Source organism: Loxodonta africana, chromosome 8 (genome assembly GCF_030014295.1).
Source record: "Loxodonta africana isolate mLoxAfr1 chromosome 8, mLoxAfr1.hap2, whole genome shotgun sequence".
Classification (NCBI taxonomy): domain Eukaryota; kingdom Metazoa; phylum Chordata; class Mammalia; order Proboscidea; family Elephantidae; genus Loxodonta; species Loxodonta africana.
The window spans coordinates 100,302,367-100,315,016 of NC_087349.1; the positions used below are offsets into that span (position 1 = coordinate 100,302,367).

Here is a 12,650-nt window from a genome sequence, read left to right on the forward strand (position 1 = left end):
AATAATGGCATGTGTCCTAAAAGTTATTAAGTGATCAATAAGCCAACGTAATAGTCAAGGTAGAAGAAACATTTAAACAATGAGTAAGAAGGTAAACAGTTTTTAAAGAGAAACTAGACTATGAAGAGATCTTTTTGAAAACAGATGTTTAGAAATGTTCCCATTACATAATCTTGTTGCTAAAAATGATGTTTGTATTTTTACAATGAAATCTGGAACACATTATTGAATTACGTGATTTTCTAACCTGATTTTTCACTGGGTTTTAAACTCTCTTATAAAGTAAAAATATAGTCAGTATCTTTGTAAAATAACCAATCAGCTATGATGGCCATTAAAATCAATGGTAGAATTCCTCCTACTTTAGGGGAATTACTAGATATAGCATCTCCTTTCTCTGCTGTTCCAAGAGCTCCATGACTGCAGGGGCCATGTCTATCTTTCCAATGCTATGTTTCTATCCCTTGGCAAGTGTGAATAAACACTTGTCGAATGAAAGGATGAATGAATATCATTTGCCCTTGAAGTCTAGGGCTTAGTATTACCCAAAACATTGAATAAACCACAATAAATGCATGACGAATTATTAAAAAAACAAAACAAAACAGCCAAGGGCAGAGATAGTATTGGCTTCAAACCAATCTTTTTAAGCACTCAGCTACTAACTGAAATGTTGGCAGTTTGAATTTCTCAGATGTACCTCTGAAGAAAAGCCTGGCTATCTATTTTCTTAGATTACAGCCATTGAAAACACTGTGGAACACAGTTCTCTGAAATACATGGGGTCACCATGAGTTGGAATCATCTCAAAGGCAACTGGTTGGGTGACTGGTGGATGACAAAAAGTTAAACAATATTAAAAAAAATAATGAGTTCATTCAATCACAGTATGAAAATTAAAATGAAAACATTTTCAGTGAGAGCAAAAAGTGTTTTGGGTTCCTTTTAAACTATAAGAGAAAGCATTTTAACAATATTTTATCCTAAAACAACTTCTATCTTTGTATGTGCTTTACAGTGTATATATCTTTGTTTAGAGGTAATATAAAACTTAAGAATAAACACACGTACTGTATATATTTGTAGTCAAGCTCAAACTGATGAGTTGCATACTCCAAAGAACTGTTCCAGGACACAAAACGGCTCTATCCCTGAGCTGTTCTTCTCCCTTGGCTTGAGGATATGGTGGCCTCTGTTTGCTTCTTCCCCGACTGTTTTTGGCTGTATTCTCTTTTCACCATGCCTCGTCCCTGAGGCTGTCACCCTGAGTTCAGCAGGCAGCCCTCTACTCTTCACCCTTCCCAGTGACTATTGGTCCAACAAATTCTCATCCAGATGCTCCCTCCTTACTTGCCCTGGCAACTACTTCTCTCCCTCATGACCTTATCTTTGGCTTTACCTGCGAGAGTTTTTGTGTTTCCAGCAAAGCAATTTTATCTGTATTATAAAAAGAACTCATTTACAAATGAAACAGAGAAAGAACAGTCTGAATTTTCAAGGAAATGTGCTGAAAAATACTGAAAAATAGCTGTTAAGAGTTCTTTTAAGGAAGAGACCAGGATGCTTTATGACTAGCTTATTATTTATGTGAAAATAATGGGTTCCATTATTCTTATCACAAATTCTGAATTAATGGGGATAAGATTGTACTATTCTAGAAAAAAGACCAAAGGTTAAATAAAGCTCCATGTTTTAACATATTTCTGACAATGGGTTACTGAGTGGCTTTGAGGAAAATTATTAAACTTTCTGAAAAACAATTTTTTATTACCTCAAATGGACATAATACTCATTCTTCTTAAAAAAGTCTGAGTGGCCTAATCTAACAGCCACTGTCAGCCCTCCCACACCCTCCCCAATGCCATGGTATATTTACCACAAAAATTAGGTATAAGAATGTCTGATCAACAAGGAATGAAAATTTAGAAATAGTTAAACAATCCAACGGCTTCCTTAAAAGGGTGATATCTCTAGTTCCTCTATTTGAACAGTTTTCTAAATATCTCAGCCTAAATAAAATAAACCATCAAATTTAAAGTTTCTAAAAGATAACCCGTTGCAGTCGAGTCGATTCTGACTCAGCGAACCTATAGTACAGAGTAGAACTGCCTCATAGAGTTTCCAAGGAGCCCCTGGTGGATTTGAACTGCCGACCTCTTGGTTAGCAGCTGTAGCACTTAACCACTACACCACCAGGGTTTCCTTCTGAAAGATACCTCATATAAACCCTAGAGACGTTTACCCTGTAGTTAGTCAACTTACTTACCATGCTCATTTGTCCAAGAAGGAATGCTTACCTGTAAATTGTAGTCCTGTAGAATTTTAACCAAGGAATCTCTCAAATTGGGAATCTCCATTCCTTCCTTAATTCGGTGAATCAGGAGAATTGGGTCAACGTGTGTGCCAATGTTGTTTAACAAGCCAGTAATAAATGCTATAGAAATACCACATAAAACAATGAACACAGGAGCAATGCATGTAATACAATTTTAGCCCCAAAATAACTCAAAGAATGTTTCCTTAAAATTAAGTGTTAAAACCATTTGAGCTTCTAAACTCTCAAGAACTAATAATCTTCCTTTACCTTTCTTATGACATGAAGGAGAAGCTAATGACTAGAATTTAAAGACGGTTGGAAAACAAGCGATAATGTACCTTCAGAATACAGTTTGCAATGTCAATGGGATACGACTAATGTATGTTGCAACTAGTATTTACGGGTCAACTATTATACATTTTTCTGCAATATTCTGCCAGGCAGAAATACTATTTGCCTCCATTGTACAGAAAAGAGAAATGGAATGGTTAATTAATTTATCCAGGGTCACATGGCCAGTAAGTAATGAGCCCAAACTCAAACCTAGGTCAGACTCTAAAATTCACGTTTTCCATTACACCCACTTTGTCTTCTTTAAGATCCATAAGCTACTACCTTATCAAGCTAAACTAGATTCCCAGGTAAGTATTCATGTAAGTACCTTAATCTGAGATGGACATTAATGACATTATTCTCTTGTATCTCTATTAAAAACACAATCATAAAAGCAGCTTCCAGAATTCGCAAATCTTAAAAGAGATAAACCTCTCTTCTAAAAAAAATTCAGGGGGAAGGGATTTACAACTCCTACAGCTAGTTTCTAAATCATTTCTGTATTTTCAAAACAGAACTTAGGTTACTGTTGCAGTGACTGCTTTTGTTCATTTTTGTTCCAAAATGGCAGACCCTATGTCAACGGTCAAGCTGAAGGTCATCAAAGAATAGATGTAAACTCCTGGTGCCTAGAGCACCGGGCAGGAAAAAAAAAAAGAGAGACTAAATACTCAATAGCAAACACCCAACAGTTATATGTTTCCATAAAAAGAGACTGGTAAGCACTATATACTTTCAAAATAAATGCATCCTGTGTACAAACAAAAACACCCAACACAGATGACATTTATTCAATTTGGTTGTTGCAGGCAAAAATATATTTCACAGGGATACACATTTAATATTACCAGGTTCTTTATCATGTTCAAGTAATGCAAAGAGATGTGGCTCCTGACTTCTTGACACAGGAGAAACACTGGAAATCATTATAATGCACCTGACCTTTTATTATTGTAGATACTTCATGGTATTTTTGGACCAATGCATCTTACAAAAATTGTTATCCTAGATCTGACTGGCTATGATGAGAAAAGTTATAATTGTAGACGGCTTTTCCACTTACGTGGTTTGTCAATGGAATACAGAATCAGATCCTCCCAGAGCTCTCCATCATCTTGCTCCTTGGCAAACTCAATCGCTTTATCGACATCATGTAATTCCTCCATGATCATCTTCAGGGCACTCCGACTGTTACCCATTCGGCCTAGGTGGGGTGCAGATGCGAGAAAACCTTTATGTATGATATCTTAATGGATTTTTTAAAATGAAAGATCATATTTTTTAATTTGTTGATACAATTTAAAAGCTAAGCAAAAGCACATTTTCTTTGTAACATTAACATTTACTGTCTACAACACACTGGCGAATAAATGCCTTCTATTTTTTTTATTATAGGGTCGGAAACCCTGGTGGCGTAGTGGTTAAGTGCTACTGCTGCTAAGCAAAAGGTCAGTAGTTGGAATCCACCAGGCGCTCCTTGGGAACTCTATGGGGCAGTTCTACTCTGTCCTATAGGGTCACTATGAGTCAGAATCAACTTGACGGCAATGGGTTTTTTTTTTATTTACTGGGTGTTTACTTCGTGCTGAGTATTCATTTAAGTGCTTCATATGAATTATATCATTTAATGATCACTAATCCTAGGGGAAACCCTGGTGGTATAGTGGTTAAGTGCTACAGCTGCTGACGAAAGGGTCGGTGGTTCAAATCTGCCAGGCGCTCCTTGGAAACTCTATGGGGCAGTTCTACTCTGACCTATAGGGTCGCTATAAGTTGGAATCGACTCGACGGCACTGGGTTTGGTTTTTGGATAATCCTAGGAAGAACGTACTATTCCTATTCCTGTTTTACAGAAGAGGGAACAGAAATGTCAGGAAAATTGTACAGCTACTAAATGGTAGAGATGGAATTAGAACCCCAGGGTATCAGATTCCAAGTTCCATCTGACAGACCCGGATTTCTTTTGGATGTTCATACCTTCACACTCCAATAAGGTTAAGACTTAGAGGCCTGGGAGACATTCTGCCCATCAGGTGGCTTTACATGTGGTTCGTCTGATACACTTTGTGCCAACTGCAAACTTAATGGCCAGAGGGCTACCTCATTCCCTTCTCTCCCAAGTTCAGGGAAAGCCTTACAATAACTTATGCAATGAGAATATTTAACAATTATGCTTCTACTTGGTGATTATCTTTACATTCTTTGCTCATTGATCTGCTGGCATTTTAATGTTTATGTTCATAATTTTGGTTGAGTTTTTATTACAGTACACGTAGAAAGTCTAACTCCATGGAGGGCCGGTACCTACATGGCTGTGTGCTATCCCCTTGTCCCCGCTCCTCGGCCTATGGAAGAAACTTGTAACGCTCATGTGCACATTCTTCCTTACCAAGCTCAGACTGGGCTCAGGCTCCTTCTCATCATGGGCTGATCCCAGCGGCTTGTGAATTGTAAAATGAAATCCCATTGGCTATCACTTCTAGAGTATTTTGTTTTTGCTGCAAATGTTATTTCCAGTTTGGGTTTCTAAAAAATTGGTTAACTTTTAAAAACGTGTATAGAATTCCAAAATTTCCATAAAATCAGACTATATCTTCCTTTATAAGTTTCTCTACCACTTCTAAGACAGGATGACATGAAGAAAAAAATTTACTCCGCCAGAATATTTCTTGGGGGAACACTGTATTTGTTTCAAGAAGTAAACTGATAAGCTGCCTGAGGTTGTGATCAGAATCCCAAGAACACACTGAAGTAACAGTGCCTGAAACACTTCCTGCCAGGGAAGGTAGGCCCTGTAACTGGACAGCCCTGGGTTTGCTGATGACCATCCATGGGTCTGCACATCCATAAATGGGGATAGAAGATTCGGATTATTTTCCATGGCAGAGGAGAGAGGAGACATTTGTGGCCCAGTGCCGTATGAGGGGAGGGTATAAAGTGGAAAAACTGTAGAGGGAAGTGATGTGGGTGAAACGCCCAACAAGAATTCTATGTCGTATGTATGCTACGGGGTGTGTGATACAAACACCTGCACACAGCTTCCTTATAAAATCTTCTGAAAAATCTACATTGCTTTTGTGCTAGTGGGTCATTTACAAGGAACATGGAAAGATGATAAGTTCTGGGTATGCGTGGCATAACTTACACAGTGGTGGTACGAGCTGGAGGGCAGGAGACAAGTGACAGCTAGGTTATACTTAAAACGGTACCCTCTCTCCAAAACTCTGATATTCAAGTCCATTTCCTTCAGCTATTTTTGGGTATGATTTTTTAAAACAAAGATTATTTTCTGTCAATATAGTGGTAATATATGCTGATTATAATAAAAAAATGAACTTAAACATTTCAACCCTTCTAAAACCTGTAACCTGCTGCTGTCAAGTTGATTGTGACTCATAACGACCCTGCAGGACAGAGGAGAACTGCCCCCGCATACGGTTTCCAAGGAGCAGCCGGTGATTCCGACTGCTGACCTTTTGGTTAGCAGCCAAGCTCTTAACCACTGCGTCACCAGGGCTCCTTCAACCCATCTACAATTTTTTAATGCTGTGAGGTGCTGACTGATAAAGCTTTGTTTATTACAAATTGCTAATACATTGCTTTAACAGTACATAGGTCTTCATTGTGCTGTGAAGTCTTCTTTTTCATATATTAAATTCCGGTACAAAATTGGGTCTACTTCTTATGTTACTTCAGTCTAAAACGTATGCCCATTCTTATACAATTTACATCACTTTGTCACCTCATTTCTCAATTTATGGGGAACAAAATGAATAAAAAGCTACTCACTCAGAAGATAAACTGTCTCTTCCACAAAGTTTCTCTGTTGACAGATCTCAAGAGCCTTCAATTAACCAGGGTAAAAACGTTAGTATGGGTTACCAAACAAGAACAAATATTAGCAGAGTCACTTAAACTTACAAGCTTGGATGCATTTTTTCCACTGCTTTCCTTTAAAAACAAAACAAAGCAAGCCAACAACAAACAGGGCTCCATTGGCATTGCTGGTGGCTGTACTCATACACCTCTCAGAAGAGATATTAGACTCCACACAAATCAGTTAAAAAAAAAATAGTAACAGCAGCTGACTTATATTTGAATCAACTTGGAACATTCCATGAGCAAAGGCAGAAAGCAAGACGCTGAGAGAATGGACTTTGCCATCACGTTTTCTCTCTTTGTGCTACTTTAGTTTCTTCACAGTGCCTCTCACTACCTGAAATAGAGGTGCTGGTTTATGCTGCCTGTCCCCACTAGACTATATGCTCTGTGACAAGAGGGAGGAACATCACTTTGTTCAGGGTCGCTTTTTCCCAGGACCGAGCATACCAAATGCTCAATAAGTATCTGTTGCATAAATAAACTTACTAGGGATATTTCTATAATCACCTCACAGGGCTTAAGAGAACTCTGCTGAAAGATCTGTCAAAAGTGAGAAGGAAAAAATACATTTGACTCATTTGATCCAGGAGGGATCACATCTCATGTAAAGAAATGAGGAACTATATCACAGATGACGGCATTTCCTTGGGTGTAAAAAAAAAAACAAAACACTTTTTTTAAAATCAATAAACCAACAATTCTAAATGATTTGACACGTTTACTATATGCTCTGTGCTGGGCACTAGTGGGAAAGGATGGATAGAAATGCGAAGACAATAATAAAAAAGTGAATAATGATGAAGAGAGCAGAGGAGAGGGGAAGGAGGAGACTTCATAGAAGTGGAAGCAGTGTGAGTCCCGCCAGAGGGAGCTGAGGGCCCAGGGAGGGTGACACAGATATGACAACATATAATTGCATAATTGGAGGACAATGAACAGAGGGCCATGTGCTAAGCACAGGCACACTGAACTCTGCTGTGTTCCTATGTAAAAAGCCTCACAGAAGAGTGGACATCTGACCCAGGTGCTGTAGGATGAATAAGAAGAGTTCAACAGGAAAACCTTTTCTCATACCCCTCCTACAAAACCTTGCTATTGTGTTGCTCTGTTCAGACTAATACTCAGAATCTTTTCCACGACCTACAAGGCATCACGATCTGGCCCTGCCTTCTCTTGTGGCTTCTTCTCACACCTCGTTCATCGCTCCACTGTCACACATTCTCTGCTCCCTCTGCCTGAAATGTTGCCCTTAATCTTCACCCCTGGCATGCACTTCAGGTCCCAAGTACATGCTCCCACTGTACCCTGCACACTTCTTCACAACACTCAATCACGACTGCAATTAGCTAACTGCTCATCTAATTATTTGTTGAATTTCTGTCTGCAGGGACCATATATGCTCTAAGTCTGGTGTTTTGTACAAAGCCCGACCCATAGTAATAAATATATATTTTTATATTTTTTAAACTGTTCAGACAGAAAAGGTTTCAAGAGGAGGATTACTGAGTTGCATGTTTAGAGCAGTTATTTAAAAACAACCAGCTAAGGTTGTTTTAAAAATAAGAACCAAAGAGATAAACAAGGGAAACACAAGCTCTCGGCAAGCTCTTTCAACTCAATGATTTATCTTGGGAAACAACAGCAGCAGCCAGTTTTGATATTTGGTTTTTTGACTCAAAAAATTTTGGTAGAATATGTATATTAAGTCTGACCACTGCTTAAGAGCTGAAGAGGAGAAAGTATGCTAATTGTAGAAATCGGTATAGCAAAAGATAATAATAAAGATATTAAAAAAGGAAAAAAACACTATTTTAGAATTTCAGTGAAATTAGGATGGTGTTTTAAAGTGCACACAACATTTAAATGAGGAAATGAGAATAAATGAAGGTCACAGTGTGGAGAAAAACTGTGAATTTGATTATTCACAAGATTAATTTAAAAGTTATGTGGCAGAGGTAGCTAGTTGTCCCCTAATAGCCTTTTCCCGCTTCTTCCAGATTAATAAGATTTTCACTGGGTGTGTGACCATCCAGAATTTAAAAAAACAACAATAACAAAATAGCAAAAGAACATCTCCTAGCCTGCCCAGTTGGCGGAGAGCTACGCGATTAATGTCACCAAAGGGATGAAATAGAATTGTGGCTTCTAGAACCTTCCTTAATCCTGAGTGTGTGTGAACCCTTTGCCATTTTTTAATCCTTTTGTCCAACCTGCTCCTGCAAACATGGATGGCACTATCCTGGGTCACAAGGTCAAAGCCACATGGGGTGGAACAAGAAGAGAAAAAGGCCCAAGTGCCTAACCCCGTGACATGCCACCTTAGTGGGGCCAATCCACCATGACTTATAGGTGACAGGGAACTAAACTAGTACTCTGGTTTAAGCCACTATTATTTTGGGATTTGTAGCACTCATAGCTAAACCCAATCCTAACACTTAAGGAAATTCTCAATTGTTTTGATGGTTTACCTATCCCTATATGGTCTTGCTAGTCTATTTATCATTATAAACAATGAAACTTTTTTTGTTTTACCAACCTTTTACTCTTCTTCAGTGAAACTATCCCAAAGAGATAGGATATACATGTGAGAAATTAAAATTGTAAGAGATAAAAGACTTAAAAATCTGAAGTCAGTGGATCTTGGACTATTACATCGAATAATTATAGAGCAATCAAATGAGTGCCTGGGTTTGTGCTTGATGCTGGAGGTAGAGATAAACAACTTATGGTTTACAGTGACCGTATCATTCACAGGTAAACAGAAGACTGAGACACAATTGGGTAGGTAGAATGAAGAAAGACAGAAAAGGAGGGGTCTATAACTCAGCAGGGAGCAGCGAGGGAGTAGAATGGTGTTCCAGGAACTGCTTTCTGGAGGGGGCGATATCCGAGCAGACACTAAAAATGAATAGTTGTAGGGTGAAAGTTCCAGCACCACCATTCATCTGGGACATTCACCTCCCCAAGCCTCTTAATTTGTAATGGGGGTATTTTCAAGTTAAGAGAGTAGTATAGTAATAAGTACTGAGGAAATTCAATTATTGTAAGAATAAAATAAGAGAGCTAAAAAGGGATTTACAAATGTCGAATCACGAGCAGATATTAGCTTACGTTATTACTAGCAGGAATAAAACCAAAAACACCGTATGATAGGTGCTGAGCTGCGGGTGGTAAAGAGAGTAACTATCACTAGCATTCAGGGTAGACTTATGCTTGGACAACAGGACTCAACTAGGATCACCAGACGCAAACTAGTTCAGAGGGTCACCTGACTGTGGGCCCAAAGGGCTAGGGAAAGCAGGACTGGGGCCCTGGGTACAGCTAAAGTTTAAAAAAAAAAAGTCACCAAGTCTGTTCGTTTCTCAAAAGAAATGTGATGAATTAATTGGAAAAAGCACTTGATTTGTTCAGAAGTCAGCTAACCTACTTTGTTATCTAGACTGTGCTAATAACCAGTTCTATAAAATGAGAGAATTTGGTTTAATATTTTTAATTTTCCTTCTGATATTAATATTCTACAATTCCTTAAAATGAGTGCAGAAGTGAAGCCAAGAGTCCATGCAATGGGTAACTGCAAGAGATCACAAGTAAGGGAGTGGTAAAAAGGAAGGTTACTAAAGATACAGCATGTGGGAAGCTTGGAGGTCCAACACAGGCTGTTGGGAATGTCAAGGTGTATGTTAAGAAGGAGCAGAGTTGATGAAAAAATGAAATGAAAAGGCAGGATGGGCATACAACGTAGCAAAGAACAGATGATATCGATATATTGTAGCCCTTAGTTCAGATGAATTCTATGAAGAAGCACACTGAATGAAGATCAAAGGTCTGAGGACTAACTAGAGAAAAGCTCTAACTAACTAGAGAAAAGCTCTAACTAGAGGAGAAAAAAAGTCAACTAAGTGGGGAGAGAGGAAAGCAAAAGTGGAAAAGAAAGCATCAAGGAAGCAGCATGAAGGGGAGAACCCACTTGTACCAGCATTGTTACTTGATGGTTTTCTCTTGCCAGTGGTGTCCTTACGGCAAAACTCTCTTTACCCTCAGCCGTCCCCCCTCCACTGGATCCTGGATGTGCTAAACATTCTGGGAGACGACAGAACCCTTCTTTTGAAAGAACTGAGCGTTAAGGGGCTGGTTTGTAGGGCCATTACTGGTCTTTAGCTCTTCCTCTTGAACTCTGAGTACTCAGACAATTTGCATTTCTTAGAGCGTCCACTTCTGACTATACTTGTACAGTTTAAATAAAGATAAGTATTTATACTGTTTAAAACAGTTTATTACTAAAAGATATTCATAAATAAGTTTCATACATGGGCATTTACTGACGCTTCAAAGTGTCACTCAAAAGTTTCACACAAAACCATCCTCACTTTTCTTAGACCTATGAGAACGCCTGAAAACACGCTCGCCTCAAACTACAGAGTTTGCAGTTTGAAGGCTCAACTGAGCTGTCCAGCCACTTGCTTTTATGAGGCTATTTAAATTAATTACAATGAAAGATAGTTAGAATTCAGTTCCTTAGTGGCATTAGCTTAATTTCAAACACTCAATAGCCACATGTAGTTAGTGGTTCCCACATTGGAGGGCGCAGACAGAGAACACTTCCATCTTCACAGAAAGTTCTATAGGACAATGTTGCTCTAAGCTCTTAGATGATACTATCAAAACTGACAACCCAAGAGGGAAAAAAGTTGTCTGAAAGCAAGTCTGAAGTCAAGAATGGTCCGGAATGCAAGCAGATGTGTATCACCAAGCTTAAACTTAATTTGAGTCTCAGAAATTTGAATTCCAAAGATTTTAAAATGTTTTACAACTATTTTCTAACAGTATCTTAAAATTACTGTCTTCTCATAAACGAGAAAATAAAGACTCTAGAAAATGCTAGGAGTCTTGAGTAAAGTATAAAATGACAGTATTTCTAGTTCAGAAGATTTTCCTATAATTCACACAAATGAGGCATAAAAACAGTTTCCTTATTTTAGATTCTTGAATGTTCTAGGCCACAGTGCTCCCTCTAGAGGGGAGAGAAGGGAAACAGATTTTTAAAGTCAATACAACACCACACACACACATACATACACACACATAGACACAAGACACAAAGAAAAAGAAAACAGTAATAAAAATAAAAGTGAAATGGCAGAATAAAGACAGAATATAAGTAAAAATAATATCTTAATTCTTTTTGCTGATTTAGTATAAAGGTAAGGAACAGAGTTAGCAGTTTGTAGGGCAACTAATGAGAACTTCATCAACAGTAAATTAAATAATGATTTCTACCCAGCATTGGCCCTGGAATCCTTTATCCAATCTTCTCTTTAAATTTCTTTAATGAGTATCTGTAAACTTTGTGTCTCCCAGCTTTATTCCTCCACAGTCATAAATATTGCCACCTTGGGAATGCCATTAGATATAGCCCAAGCCTGTTGCCATTGAGTAGAACTGCCCCATAGGGTTTCCAAGGAGCACCTGGTGGATTTGAACTGCCCACCTTTTGGTTAGCAGCTGTAGCTCTTAACCACTGCGCCATCACGGCTCCGTTAATTGCTATTTAAAAAAAAACAAACAAAAAAACCAAACCCGTTGCTGCTGAGTCGATTCCAACTATAAAAGAAAAAATAGGTACTATGAATTTCTTCAAACTCTCTATCTCCTTTAGAATGAAAAAATTCATAAAACTTTATGATCAATTTTTGAATTTCAGAGTTACGGTAATTTTAAATTCTGAACTCTGGCCTCTGATAACTAGGGCCCTAAAGGGCTTTTGATGTGGTGCTGGGTCTCTACAAATTTTTTGGCCAAATACTACTGATTGTGGAGGTTTCAACCAGTTGCCAGCTTGCAGTCATCCCTCTCTGAACAGTTCACCCACCCAGCAAAGGCAGACACAGAAATGACGAAGGCAGAGCTGTGATTCTGCCAGAATTGAATTAGCAACAGTGGATCACCACCCTCGGGGTAACTTACTTTGAAACTTGAAACATTTCCCACTTAAAATAAAAAAAACACCAAAATCCTCTTCAGCATCCACACAGCTAAATAACCTACAAACTCTTCTGAAGTAGCGATCTCTTTGGGGGGAAGGGGTACAGGCATTAAAATTTTAAAGTTCTTAATTTTA

The 12,650-nt window shown here is 38.4% G+C and overlaps 1 protein-coding gene across 3 annotated transcripts in view; it reads right to left on the reverse strand.

Moving 5' to 3' along the window:
* The window catches only part of VPS41 (VPS41 subunit of HOPS complex), a 263,655-nt gene that overhangs the window by 18,148 nt on the left and 232,857 nt on the right, over positions 1 to 12,650 (reverse strand). For all 3 annotated transcript variants that reach the window (XM_010587165.3, XM_023544248.2, XM_023544249.2), the window contains 3 exons: positions 6,440 to 6,494; positions 3,714 to 3,854; positions 2,298 to 2,434 (listed from right to left, as the gene is read on the reverse strand). In XM_010587165.3, the coding sequence (XP_010585467.1) occupies positions 2,298 to 2,434; positions 3,714 to 3,854; positions 6,440 to 6,494 (333 nt within the window). The remainder of the gene's footprint in view (positions 1 to 2,297; positions 2,435 to 3,713; positions 3,855 to 6,439; positions 6,495 to 12,650) is intronic.